This window comes from Vigna angularis, chromosome 2, assembly GCF_016808095.1.
Source record: "Vigna angularis cultivar LongXiaoDou No.4 chromosome 2, ASM1680809v1, whole genome shotgun sequence".
NCBI classification, from domain to species: Eukaryota; Viridiplantae; Streptophyta; class Magnoliopsida; order Fabales; family Fabaceae; genus Vigna; species Vigna angularis.
The window spans coordinates 43,427,427-43,441,628 of record NC_068971.1 but is presented as its reverse complement, the minus strand read 5'-3'; the positions used below and the strand labels follow the sequence as shown (position 1 = coordinate 43,441,628).

At 31.7% G+C, this 14,202-nt stretch overlaps 2 protein-coding genes across 6 annotated transcripts; one reads left to right on the top strand and one right to left on the bottom strand.

The window, feature by feature from the left end:
• Positions 1 to 4,073: 4,073 nt before the first annotated feature.
• Positions 4,074 to 5,336, top strand: LOC108328336 (probable membrane-associated kinase regulator 3). The gene has a single exon (XM_017562196.2). The coding sequence runs from the start codon at positions 4,184 to 4,186 to the stop codon at positions 5,264 to 5,266; it is 1,083 nt and encodes a 360-aa protein (XP_017417685.1). The 5' UTR covers positions 4,074 to 4,183; the 3' UTR covers positions 5,267 to 5,336.
• A 4,108-nt stretch (positions 5,337 to 9,444) lies between these two features.
• LOC108329696 (ankyrin repeat-containing protein At5g02620) lies at positions 9,445 to 12,927 on the bottom strand. Of its 5 annotated transcripts, none has more exons than XM_052872681.1 (5): positions 12,628 to 12,927; positions 12,463 to 12,537; positions 11,710 to 12,245; positions 10,886 to 11,295; positions 9,445 to 10,486 (listed from the first exon to the last, which is right to left on the bottom strand). In XM_052872681.1, exons 3-5 carry the CDS (start codon positions 11,999 to 12,001, stop codon positions 9,626 to 9,628), a joined length of 1,563 nt encoding a protein of 520 aa, XP_052728641.1. In that variant the 5' UTR covers positions 12,002 to 12,245; positions 12,463 to 12,537; positions 12,628 to 12,927; the 3' UTR covers positions 9,445 to 9,625. The 5 variants fall into 5 exon arrangements, with proteins under 5 accessions (XP_052728641.1, XP_017419526.1, XP_052728642.1 ...); XM_017564037.2 differs by having other exon boundaries at positions 11,710 to 12,242; XM_052872682.1 differs by having other exon boundaries at positions 12,635 to 12,927.
• Positions 12,928 to 14,202: the final 1,275 nt, after the last annotated feature.

The following is a 14,202-nucleotide window of genomic DNA, read 5'->3' as shown; positions in this document are numbered from 1 at the left end:
TTAAATGTAATCCAAATACGTAATTTTAAAAATAAATAAACTCAAATTAGTAAAAAAACCAATAAATATCCTGTCACAAGATTTTATAAGTTCAAAGTTTCTATATGATAATATTTATACTACTATAACTATATAACTTATTCTTTAATTTCTATAATTAAATTTGTATTTTATATAAATAAAGTATAAATATCAACAAACAAAGCAAATAATAAAAAATTAAAATGATTTAAGAAAATTGTATAGTTTTTAAGAAATAAAAATAGTAGTAATATGAAAAAAACAAAGAAACTTGCATGGCAAAACGTTTTAAATAAAATAATAATTATGATATTAGAAAAAGAAAGAGATAAAGTAGACTTCTCTTAAAAAAATACTCTACCTTAAATAAATAAATAAAATATTAATATACAAATATAGCTTAAATGCCACACTAGTAATACCTAAGATGAATTCTTTATGATATAAAAAATAAATAAAAACTCTTTAAATCCCATCCTACCCTCTTTCAGGAAAGATTTCTCTTATGTATCTTTCATTTTTTTCATATTCCTTTTTCTCTCTTTATTATTATTATTATTATTATTTTTTCTCTGCGTCCACCAGTTCTCTTTATTATATCATATCGTTTATCTCTCTACCATTATGTTATCTTCTCACAAGTTTGACCATTAAAAGATAATACACCCTTTTTTTGTTAACATTAATAGAGAGTTATGTATATATATTAACCTCTTATTATTTTGAGTCATCATATGTTTTTGATATTTAATTTATTTTCAGTAATATTTTCCATTCCTCCTCAATTATCTCACGGTTAAGATTAGAGAGAGAATATTATGGCAATTTTCTCTTAATAACGGGTAAAATTTAGCCATGTTCTAAATTCAATTTTTAAGTTAATTACAAGTAAAGTGTAAATGTAAATGCACTTACTTAACTTAAAGTCAATTAAAAGTTTGAAAGAAAAAGTCTTTTAACATCCACAATCTCATACTTTTAAAAATAATAATATTGTAATATATATAATTAGAGACCTATTAATCATACTAATCAAGATCCGTAGTTTTAGTATATTTAAGACTTGTGATTCTATAAATTGGATATCAAATTTCGATGTCTTTTACTGTCTTTCAAAGATTGGACCACTGGATTTTACGACTGATGAGTCCTCATAAGTTGTGGTCCATGCGAATGAATCCACGGTCAACGAGGTAAATATTATAAATAGTGCATTAATAATAATTTATGATTCACTTTTTACATTAACTGATATTTGACCTGAGAGCTATGACTAAGTAATGACTTAAGTGCTCACTAGTTTTTTGAACATATTTTCCATTTATCGATATTGAAAATAGGAGGTTTGAAAGTTGGTAAAGAAATGATATCTTTATAGAATATATTTAGTCCTAAAACAATAAAAATAATGATATTTTGACAACATTTTTTTGACAACATTTTAACACCATCTACATGTCATTCTGTGATTGGTCCTTTCATGTTGGTATTTATGATTATTATTATTGATTGTGGAGTAATTTTGGACTAATTACAGAATGACACGTAGATGGTGTTAAAATATTGTCAAAAAAATGTTGTCAAAGTATCATTATCCAAAGAATAAATATGATTGTTAATTCTTTTCTCACAATTATTAGAAAAAAAAAATAACATAACAAATATCAATTCATTATATAAATTTGTTGAGATATTAAGATGTTTTTCAAAAAATTATACTTAGGTTTACATGTTTTATTCAAACTAAATAAATGAAAACACAAGACATATTAAAATTAATAACCACATAAAGTTAAACATAAATACAAGGTAGATATATATATTTTTGTCATAAATTACATTTTAATCTTTGACTATGAAAACCATAATCGTTTTCAATTTTATTTCATTTTACTTTATCATTATACCGTCTACACTGTTGCATCTTAATAAGGTTACATGTTTGAGTTTTATTTTTCTAAATTATAATGATAGAAAATTAAAAAAATTAATATTTATTATTATTTTTATTACATTATATATATTAAGAAAAATGGTAAACTAACCCCGCCATGTTCCATCTGGGAGTTGAAAATTTCCTAACTTACAATTAAACTACTCAAATTAAACTTATTTGCTTTTAGACTCAATACGTGGTGAATCATTCTTCATCACTCATGCTAATATATAACCATAATTGGCATTTTAAGAATATATTTTTTCCTTTTAGTAAGTTTTCTTTAGAATACAACTATACACTAAAAATACAGAAGCTTTCAGCATAATTAATTTAAAACTATTAAATATTAATAAAAATATATATTGAAATTAATACCACTAGTAAATTTTACATTTTCTAAATTAATTTTAATTTTAAAATAAATAGTACACAAATTTCCTTTCAGAAAATGATATTTTGATACTTAATTATTTTTATATCCATTTTGATACTATCTTTTTTAACTTTTAACTTTTTATTTTTTTTATAAATTTATTTTTTTACAATTATTTTATTTATTCATTACTTTTTTTTTATTATTTTACCCCGATTACCTATAAGGAGAAGAGAAAAAAATAATATAAAAAAGAAGAAGAAGATAACTATATTTTGTTGTTGATCTGAATCTATTAATAATTACTAACAAATACTTATATGTGAATTTGTTGTAGTCGATAATTATCAATTCAATTAACAATCTTAAATTCAATATAAAACTTAAACTTATATTTAAATTTTTAATAAATATAAAATGTTTTATCTAAATATTACATTTGTATAAAAAGTAGAAGAAAAAGAAAGAAAGTACTAAAATCAGCAGGTTTAAACTTTTATTGTACTAATTATGCCAGAAAAATATGAAAATAAACATTCAATGAGAATATATAAAGATTGTCCAAGATTATAATATTACCTAAACTGTGAAGTATTGACTTGTATTTAAAGTATGATAATGGATTATAAAAAACTAATATCGACTATTGTAATAACAGTAAATAAATAAAACAATATTAATAACCAAAATTATAATTATTTATAATAAATTAAAAGTTAAAAAAAAAATTCACTTATTTTTCTTTTTTTTGTTTTGTTTTCACTAACTCTTTTTTGTCTATTTCTTTAATCTTTATCGAATCCAATACATACAAACTCTCTCGTAACTAAAATTAGCAAAATGCTTGTTTATTGGCATAATTGTCGTTGTTGTTTTTTTCTCAACCTTTATTTTTGTTGAAAAAATAAATACACGACTAAACATATCATTAAAATATGTACTAAGATTAGTATGATCTGAGCTGTATATTTTATGTTAGCTTGGAAAGAAATTAATTTTAATACTAAAGTAAATGTATAATTAATACAGCAATAAATTTTTAATGAAAAAATTAGAAAGGAAATAACTCCCATTTAAAAAAATCAATATTTATAGTAACTCATTTAAAAAATACTTTAATGTTAAAAGATTATAATATTTAATAGAGTCAGAGTGCAAGCAAATTTAATCTTAACCATTATAAAAGAATAGTTTAAACTAAAATAATCAAAGCAATATTGTCTGTGTATGACAATAACGTAGGACGTGTTCTTAGATAAGAGGCTTCCAAAGTACGTTCAAAAGCTAATATTACGAAAAGTATGAGAACTGAATATTAGGTCTAATTTAAAATTGGTTTGCATTGTAAACTCATTTTATCACTGAGATAATAAGTGGCATAATAGGATTAACAAATAACAAGTCTTTTTACGTAATTGAAAGAAAAAACTTTAGATACATCGCAATTATCTTAAAATTTAAAATTTAAATTTAATTTAATCTTACACATGTGAAAAAAATAAATTAGGTTTAAAATTTACTGAATTAAATTAGTTTATAAGCTAAATTTTGTCAAAATTTTCCTTAAAAATATTAAAGGAAAACAGAAAAAGAATTGGAAAGTGAGTGTGTAAAATGAAATTAATTTAAAGTTGAATGATTGCTTACATGTCCTTACAAATATAAATTTTATTTTATAAATAAAAAAATAGGAAATATTTGTTATATATAAGAAGGTTTGGGAGCAGCTTCCCTCTGCAGTTGAAAGAAGAGCTTGGTCTCTTTCCTTTATAAAAGCTCAATTTCCGAAAGGCATCTCCATTGTGTGACACACAAATAGAGAAAGCACCAAACAGAGAGAGTCACATGAAATGGCCACTAAAAGAGAACCCTCGGTTCATGTAGACGAAGACTACATCGACATTGAGCTAAGATCTTCCCCCAACTTCTCTTACTCCATTCACAACAGAGAATTTGAGTTCCAAAATAAGGAAGAATCCACAACTTCCCCTGCTGATGAACTCTTCTACAAAGGAAAACTCCTTCCTCTTCACCTCCCTCCTCGCCTAGAAATGGTGGAAAAACTCCTCCAGAACGCTGATGCAACCTTTGGTTTCACAAGATCACACTCATCATTGGAAGAAAGTAGGTTTCTTTCAACAAATGCCATCACCCCTCTTGAATCCTGCAACATCTCTCCCTCCGAGTCACGCAGGGTTAGTTCTTGCGAAACGCTTTCTTCTGAGTATCAATTTGATTGGTCCTCTGAGATAGAAGGCTTGGTCAGTGATCATCACCATCTTCCAAAGAAGCAAACCAAGCACTTCTGGCTCGCTCAAAGGCTCAAGGCTTCAAAAACTTACTTCAAATCTTTGTTCGGCAAATCTGGCTGCCCAGATAAGACCTTTGCCGGTGATGCAACAAGCAAAGTGGGGGCAGTGAAGAAAGCGAAATGCAAGGAGTGCCAGAGCATGGAATACGCGAAGGATGATGCCAGGAAAAACAGACACAGAAACAAAAAACCGTTTGAGCTTTTTTGTGACAACAAGCACCGTAGGCAGAGATCTTGTATGGTCAAGAACAGTGACGTGGTTGAAGATGGGTTCACTAACAGCAGCAGAAGGTCTTTCTCTGGGGTGATTCAACGGCATTATGCTTCAAAGGCCTCATCTTTGTCCTCCTCTTCTTCTGGGTCATCCTCTTCGTCTTCGTCTTTTTCACTCAGTTCAGCTGGGTCTTATGAGTTGCAGTTGTTCAACAGGAGTATAAGTGCGGAGCTGGAGAATTCAATCGAGAGTGCCATCGCTCATTGTAAAAAGTCCCAGGAAAAGGGTGGTTCGACCAATGTTTGTTCAAAATCTGCAGTTTGTGGAAATAAGGAATTGATAAGAAGCACTTGGGTGAACCAGCGAAGGGAAAGTGCGATTGTTAAAAGGAACGACTTTCTCATTTGAAATGTAACTGTGTGTTAAAAGAGTTTGATGCTTGAGTAAATAGCTTGGTTTGAAGCATTAATTTGTTAAATGGGTACTCTAGCTTCTCTCTCTTTCTCTCTCGCTCTGTCAATTCTTGTACATGTTGCATACTGAGTGAAATTGAAACTTTTAGCTGTAACAGTTGCTATAATTAGTCCATGGGAATGCAAATTCACTCAAGCGAAAGTGACTTTCGTTTTTTAAATAATGCATAGTTATGATAAGTCGTCATGAGATTTCTCTATGACAAAGCGCCATGATAGGATACCGTGTTCTTGTCTTTTTAAATTTGAAATTGGTCCACACTTCTCAATCAACCCTCCTGTGCCACTCCACGAGATTTGTGGATTTGATTGTTCAACAATTTACACTAAAACGCAGCCCCCACATACAAATCTCACTTAATTGTAGTTACTTTGTCTCAGATATCCTAAGCTGTCACATACCTCCTTTAAGATAACAAAGCTGCCCCTCTAGATACTGTATACTATAGATTAACTGCACCCAAATGATGAAAAATCCTCAGAATTTTTTGACTGTTTTTCTTAGTTTGGTTCCACTGTAAAGGGTGAATTTTTTACCAACTGCCAAGTCTAATGTTCTGAATCTGACTCATTTCCCCAGAACTAGATTCTCAATGACTGCATCAGGCTTTCCCAGCAATTATTCCTTCAGAGTTCGACAGAGATAACAGATAGGATGATGTGGTAGTGTATGTAAATGATGAATGCGATGTTTATATCCTTTCCCTTTTCTCAGATTTGTTTAATCGTTTTAAGCTTTTGTGTGAAAAGAAGGGAGGGAGAAAGTTGAAAGTCATTTAGAATAACCTAACAGTGACCCAAAAAAGGTTACTAACAGCCATTCACCTTTTTGGAGGAAGAAAAAGCCTAAAAAGTGGTAAAGAGTAGTCTCATATGTGAGATGTGAAAATCATGGTACATTTGGTGCCTCAAACCTTTTCCTCGCCGACTTATCCCTTTTTAAAAACAACCATCATTACTAACAACGAATCCCCAGCCAAGCACCACAGACAGACATAGTTGACTGCAGTGTACAGCTAAAATGGTTCAACTGTATATCTTTGATGTAATGTAATTACCCAAGTGTAACAATGCAATATATGTCTCCCTTTAATTCAATTTTAGAACAAAAGTAAAGTAAAGAATTCCCGTTTTCATTCTGTAAAGGGCGAATAAAGCCACCACCACACACATCACAACTTGCCATTGCGGGGCATATACTCTGCAGATGTCACATTAAACAAATAATCTAGTTTACAATTATTCTGCAGACAATTAAACCTTTACGCGTGCACTTCTTCCGTTCTTCGTTTCTTTTGGTTTTGAACTACACACGAACATGAAACTCAATCACATGCGGGGACTCCGAAGTTGCACCAATACGTGAATGTTGTAACGCAGTGTACTCATTAGACAAACACATGAAACAAAACACAAAGAACAAGCAATTATTTTCCCCCGCCAACGGGCTTTGTTCTTCATTCACAGTCCTAATGGTCAATGGATAAAACTATATACGTATCTCTCTCCCGCTCCCTCTGTCTAAGTTCTTGTACTCTTTCTTTTTTCATGATAAATATTTAAAGAATCTTCCAGAAAAGCTAAAGCTGTTAAGCTCTTCAGCATGAAGCCACTGACTATACCACTATTCTAGTTTAGAATCCGTACAAGATGAAGTCCTAACTTAGAATCTGTCCCCAAAGGTAAATGCATATTAAATCAAATGTGGAAAACCAAAGTACATGATTATTCTACAGCTCAAAGTTCAGCTAAATTGATGTGTACTTGGGTGGCAAGGCAATGCAAATGGATGGTTGTGTGTCGATCTTAAAGGTGAAACCTTTCAAATTTGTACTATGCTTAATGTCTGATTAATATCATAATAATATGATAAAAATATTATAGGTTTGCATTGATAGAAGGTTCTAGAGACATTTACGTATTCTGTGAAGTGATTTGTTTGTTTCTTTACATCTGGTACAGTTGTATTTAAAGGGTCCCGGTAGTTTAAGAAGAAGAAGAAGAAGAAAGCACCAACCGAACAGATCTTCGTGGGTGTCATCGATAGCATCCAAGAGTTGCAACTTGCAATAGTCACGTCAAATTGTGAAGCCAATGGCTAGTGTTGATTGGTGTCCCTCCTTTGAAAATATTGCCTCCCATACTAAATTCACCTCTACTTCGATAGTAATACAAATTAATAGTTTTATTAAACATTTTATATAAAGAACCGTATAATAAAAGTTCAAGTTTTTCAGTTCTGAAAGTTTTTTGTTTCTAGAAAATTAACAAATATAATAGCTTTATTTTTTTATTAACATTAAAGATGTTCCGTTGTGTGAGTTAACTGGTAGAGACATATTTACATATTGTGAGAAATGATTTGTTGTTTTGTGTTCATCTTGCACATTTCAAAGGGGAAGAAGAAAGCAGAAACCGAACAGATCTCGTGGGTTTCGTTGAAATCATCTGAGAGTTGCAAGTTGTGTTAGTCACATCAAATTGTCAAGCCACTGATCTAGTCTTGATTGGTGTTCCTCCTACGAAAAATAATGCTGCTTCAATTCCCCTAAACAAATCCCAACTCAAGAAATTTTCAACTACCAGATAAACCTTTGCATGCTGTAGTGTTTATGATCCTCGTACACGACAATACCAATGCATTATTAGCACTTCCTTTGCATTTATCGAACCAGACACCTCCAAGTAGCTAGCAAATGGCAACGTAAGCACTGGTTTACGAGAGTTTGTTTGAACAGGAAACTGTTGATAGAAAAGTCAAAATATGTATGCATAAGACGACAACAAAAGGAGCATTATAAGCACACGTATAAGTAAATATTGATCAATGATCATATCCTTTTGACCCTTTCCAGAGAAAAATACGAAGGTGGCACTGTTGGGTCAGTGACCAAGTGGAACACGTCAGTAATGTCAGCGGATATTCAAAGCCTCAAAATCATTATTTTCATGTGGATAGTTTGCACTGAAATCTTCTGCTAGTTTATTGTCGTATATTCATTCTTTCCTTTTATTATTCTTTTGAATGTTTACTGCTAAAAAATTAGCAAAAGACACAACGGAAAGAAAAAATTACGTTTCTTTTTCGCACGTAACTTTCCACGACCTGTTCTTACCAGGCATATATATATATATATATATATATCAAGTTGCAGCTAACACACCTCACATCATGCTTCTACCCACTTAGGTTTTTAGCCCACATCTCTTTTTTCCTTCTCAAAACACAATGCAGATTCTCATGGATTGTACTTTGATTGATGAAGACGTTGAATGAACAATATTATAATTTGGCATTACTTAGGCACTTACATTCCAACAATGTTCGAACTTCATTCAGATCATTGTTTATTCCTATCACCCCTCGTTACTTCTTTGCTTACAACGGACAAATAGTAGATTCTAACTAATAAACATGAATAAATTAAATATAGAAATCAAGGAGTCAGCAAAGGACAGAGGTTTTGACAAGAAATTACACTGATTTCTGCACGGACCATGTGCCAGAAGGTAGTTTTGAATTTCTTTTCCCTCATTTTCTCCTAAGATTATTTTGAAGGAAAGAAAACTTAACCTGATATATTCAGAAAATTACATGTCTTGCCACAGTATTATTTTATTTCCCAAATCATAGAAAGTGGACACTCATTTAACGTAGTAAAGTGATACACATGGCAGTCTTTCGAACTTGCCAGTAATCCCTAAAGCAAATCTTTCTGTTTTATTTTTCCTTTGTCTTATTATACACAAATCAGGTGGCCAAAGTAAGTAGTCTTATTCATAATAATAATAATAGTAAATTATTATTATTATTATTATTATTATTAAAAATCACTTGATTGGCCCAAGATGCAGAAGTGAACCTACTTCACTCTTCCTTTTTCTTTTTTGGTGGTGGCCATGATCTCTTATTTGGTGCTAATTAAGGAAATTGATACTCTCTTCTAAAACAGAAAGTTGAGGTAAGGAATACTAGTAACTCATTTACAGCAATCTTCTTGCAAGCCATAATAAGTGATCTATAAATAAATAAAATCCCATAGAGAAAAGTTTGTATAATATTTATTTTATGATGAAGCTACTGAGAAAATAAGCATAATCCAACACTTTCAATTTAGAATGATCATTCACATATAAAGTGGACAATGATTACACATTTTGCCTGTGTTCTGCAAAGGCGTGTATGCTTTTGTAACATTAGTTAATGTTTGTTCTGCTAAGAACAAACACCTACATCAATGTTAGTGTAATTTGACAAAAAAGGAGGAGAACTCTGAAATGGTAGAAATCAAAGTTATATGGCGTACACTGTCTTGTACTCATTCTCCGATCCTGACATCATTGACAAAGACACTGACTGCCTACTGCTCATTGTTGTTCGAAGACTTCGCAATCTTGAGGCCTCAAGGCGGTGAGCAATCACCCAATAACAGAGTGTTCCTAAAGTTGCTGCCATAATCACTGTCCCTAAAGCTGTGGCTGCTATAGCCAACTCTTTATGATCTCCAACAATTATGAATGACATTGCAATAAACGCCACAGAAATCAGCACACAAGCCACCCACATCAGCTTGTTTATAACTGCCATCATCTGTCTCTTTGCTTTCCTCTCAATAACAACCACTGATGTTTGGACAATCACAACAGCCAATGATATGAAGAGGGCAGTAGAATCAAAGATTATGAATATCTTGAATCCAATATCAGGAGCAATGTATGCTTCCCCAGGAGACATCTCAGGAGAGAGTTTATCTTGTTGCTCGGGATACTGGCCCGGGACATTAAATATGGCAGCAAAAGCAACTGTTGCAATTAGGACAGCCACAATAGTGTTGTAGTTGATGGCATTGTTAAGCCCTTCAGTGTGCATTTTGTTAATTCGCTTCGCTATACCTCTCATACGTCTCTGTGTTTTGAAAGTGTGTTCCAGCTGGTTATGAACCCCACTTTTTATGTCACTCACTGTTCGTTTCAGCTCAAGGGCTGTGTTTGTATTAGGTGATTTGATGGACTTGGCACTTTGTGCTCCCCGGTGTTGCAGAAAGTTCGAGATTTCCAACCGACCATTTTTCTCTGCAGCATCCAAGGCAGTTTCTCCAGATTTGTTAACAACATCTGTGTCTATTTCTTTGCAATCTAGTAGCTTCTGAACAACCTGCGAGATTAGTACCTAAATATTAAATTTACTTACTATGGTTGCAGAACGTAATCAAACTGTTTAAGTTCATAAATTCAGGCAGAAGTTAAGCTTGACACAAACAAACATTTACCTTTGGAAAAATCTCCAATTTAAATTTTAATTACTATGAAGTGCTGATAGAAATATGCCGTCTATTAAACAATGTTATTAAAGCCATACCCTTTCTGAAGTATCAAAGAAAGAAAACATTCTTGCCCTAATAAAGAAAATTCAGTTTGTTCATGATCATTGATGATGAAGAACTCTAGAATCTGATGGCAAGAAGCAGTAGCAATATTTCAGTTGACGCAGAACGATACATCATCAGTACTTTCTTAAGAGATGAAACATAAAAGGGAAAGCATCTTTTTCTACCTGTAAACGACCCTTCCTGGTTGCTATATGCAGTGCAGTGTTTCCCTTGGCATCCACCATATTAGCCAAAGATGAATTCAGTTTCACAAGCTCATCCACCAACTCAAGATTCTGTCCTTTAACTGCCATATGGAGCGCTGTCTGCCCCTTCTTATCCATTCTCACTGCAATTTCAGGTTCTTTGTTCAGAATGGCCTTGACTACCTCCACATGACCATTTCTTGCAGCAGAATGCAACACAGTTTTCCCATTGCTTTTCGCAATAGTTACCAAGCTGCTACCATTTTCCAAGAGAAAATTTACTACCTCAATATGTCCTTGTGCTGCAGCAGTATGCAACGCAGTGGTGTTTGTCAGATCAACAGTCATTGAAATTTCAGGAATAAACTCCATGAGGACCTTCAATATCTCTGCAAATAAGTAAAAGTGAAAATCATTCAGACAAATCCAAAGTTTAAATTAGTAATAATGATATAATTTAGAAATAAGACTATTAAACCTAAAAAGCTAGCGTTCACAAAGATTCTGGGAAATTTGAAAAACAAAAAGCATTTAAATCTTAGATAAATAATACATATTGGGTATCAAATCAGTACATGACCAAGCTTCTGGACAAATTAAGCAAGAATTGTTAAAATATGTATATCATAGCATTCCTAAAAAAGAAGTTAAATTACCGCAACAGTGCTTGTATGCTAAAAAGGGTTTAGAAAACACCCTAATCTGGTACTGATATAGTAATGTCAAGTGGACCAACAAACAATATGTAGTAATCAATAGCTAGGATCCTACACCTACCCATTTGAGATCATTAAGAGACTTACCCAAGTGTCCATTCTTAGCAGCGATGTGGAATGCATCGAATCCATTCCGAGCTTTGAAGCCGGCCAACCCAGCATCATGGTATCTAATCAATTCCTTCACTATATCAAGATGACCATTATCAGCTGCAACATATAAGGCAGTTTCACACGAGTTGTTTCTCTTTGAAAGAAGCTCCTTTAATTCTCCCTCGGGACTCTGAGAGATGATTTCCCGAACCAATTCTAAATTCCCAGCTCGTATTGCAGATTGCAGGGGAGAATCACCCCGTATACCTGTCAATTGTCTCTTCATAATCTTTTTCAACGTATCTTTACGACTTCAACGGAGCTCCAACTTATTAAGTTTACTGATTTCCTCAAGATGTACCCAAGTTACAACCATTGACTATCTCTCACTATCAATTCACCAACCAATATTGCGAAGGCAATTCAAAATTGTACAGAACGGGGTAAGCACTCAAGGTCCACTTGACTCCAAAACTCATCCTCAACATTTCAGAGTTCACAGTTCAGACTCGCTTTGCATCTAGCTTCTGCTACATAGAGAGGTCACAAAAACTAAAGGGTGAGCAACAGTATGAACCCAAAGTCGATTCAAAGCATAAGTTTTTTCAGGAGGGGTGGAAGGGAATATTGATTCAACAAATCTAAAATAAATAAAAAAATGATCTTTTGAAACAAAAAGAAAATCAAACTCAATAGGGTCAGCAAGCAACAATATTTAATTGAAGTGAAAAGAAAAGAACAACTAACCAATAATTCATGAATAAGACATGGTAGCTGATAGAGGGCCGGTTTATATGTTTGTCTTCCTAAGACACGTCGAAACTAAATAGGAAAATAGTATTAGTAAGAAAACTTCAAAAGGGAATTTGGATGAAGTTGAGGTGGGAAAAGGCAAAGAAGCAAATGAAAAACCTTCTACCCCATGTTCAACGGAGGAAAAAGGTAACACCTTTGTGGAAGCAGTTCAAGTAAGCTTCAAAAAAGAGATTAAAAAAAGAGTAATTCAGAGGTGAAGAACAGAAGAATAATAGTGTGAATGGAGAGGATGATTGCAGCAAACGCGGAAATCAAAATGCACGAGTTAGGTCCAGTTTGCCAGTTTCAACTTTGCATACAATACAATACAATGCAGTGGCCCCCATGAATGATGACATGACATAACAATGCAAGATGATGTTCAATGGTTGACTGCCATTTTCCACTGAACAGGGACAACTCAGGTTTCCATTTTTTTTTTCGTCTTCTCGTGTTTAAAAACAAATCTAACACATTGCACAGTCAATGATACAAGAGATATTACGGAACAATATTATATATATATATATATATATATATATATATATATATATATATATATATATATATATATATGTAATAAAATTAAAGTGAAACCTTTTTAATAAATACACAATTTTTTTTTTATTTTTAATATGTTGTTTTGTAATTTATGGGATATTTTTTGAATTATTTAACTAGGGTTCTAAAAATTATATTAAAATATAAAAATGTAAATATCTATATAGAAGTATAGGACTGTGTTAGATAAAGAAATAAATCCATGTTTATTTATTTATTATCTGGAAGTGTAGTATAGGCCACGAGTTGCAAATTAAAAATTCTATATCCATGAAAGAATAAAATAGACACTTATAATTAAAAGTATTGCCACGTATAATTTAACAAAAATAATGCGTAAATTACTGTTGTTATTTGAAAATTAAAAATAAATTGTAAAATAATTTAAATGTGGTCACTAATAATTTATCGCCAAAAACATTATACGCTCTAAACGATCAGAAAGTTCTTGTAAGTCTTAATCAAATTACTACATTTTAGTAACGGTTTCAGAACTTCCTAACGGTATAAGTGCTTCTCAAACTGATTTCTCCTTCTTTCAAAAGTAAAAGTAAATATTCAGATAAATCATGTCAACATTGAAAAGTCAAAGATTTTGATTTCAAACAGAATTCATTTTTCTTCTTCTTTGTTTCTTTCCATTCTTTAGCAAAGCTTCTATATAGTGTATCTTATCTTCCATCTCTGTAAATTTCTCTCTTTCATCTAATTATTTTTAAGATTAGATCCTACTAAATAGTAATGAGTGAATCCAGGATCATTTCCACTATAAGATATAATTCTATATAAATGTCTATTTTCTTTTAGAACCCTAGAAATTCTTTTTATGCTTTATGTTTAAGTTTGATGTTGATTTGATTGGTTGAGAAAAAAAATTTACGTAACTCATTTTGTCTTCATTTGAAGTTTGTTTATGTTGTTTATTCCCTAATGAATTATTGAGAGTTAAATTATGTTTAGAGTTGAAATGAAAATGAAAATACATGCATAAACTTGCGTGATTTTACTAAGTTAAAACATTTTGTATGGGTCATTGAAAGATTGGATTACCAATTGAAGTTTGATTTACAAAATTTGTATATTAAAACACTTTTTAGTTGAGAATTGAAACTAAAGTAAATAATTCAATTT

Excerpts from the sequence above, each read along its gene's own strand:
- LOC108329696 (XM_017564033.2), bottom strand. The coding sequence starts at position 12,001 with ATGAAGAGACAATTGACAGGTATACGGGGTGATTCTCCCCTGCAATCT. Across the intron at positions 11,296-11,709 it reads TGCTAAGAATGGACACTTGG|AGATATTGAAGGTCCTCATG; the intron begins GTAAGTCTCTTA and ends ACTTATTTGCAG. Across the intron at positions 10,487-10,885 it reads CCAGGAAGGGTCGTTTACAG|GTTGTTCAGAAGCTACTAGA; the intron begins GTAGAAAAAGAT and ends CTAATCTCGCAG.
- LOC108328336 (XM_017562196.2), top strand. The coding sequence starts at position 4,184 with ATGGCCACTAAAAGAGAACCCTCGGTTCATGTAGACGAAGACTACATC.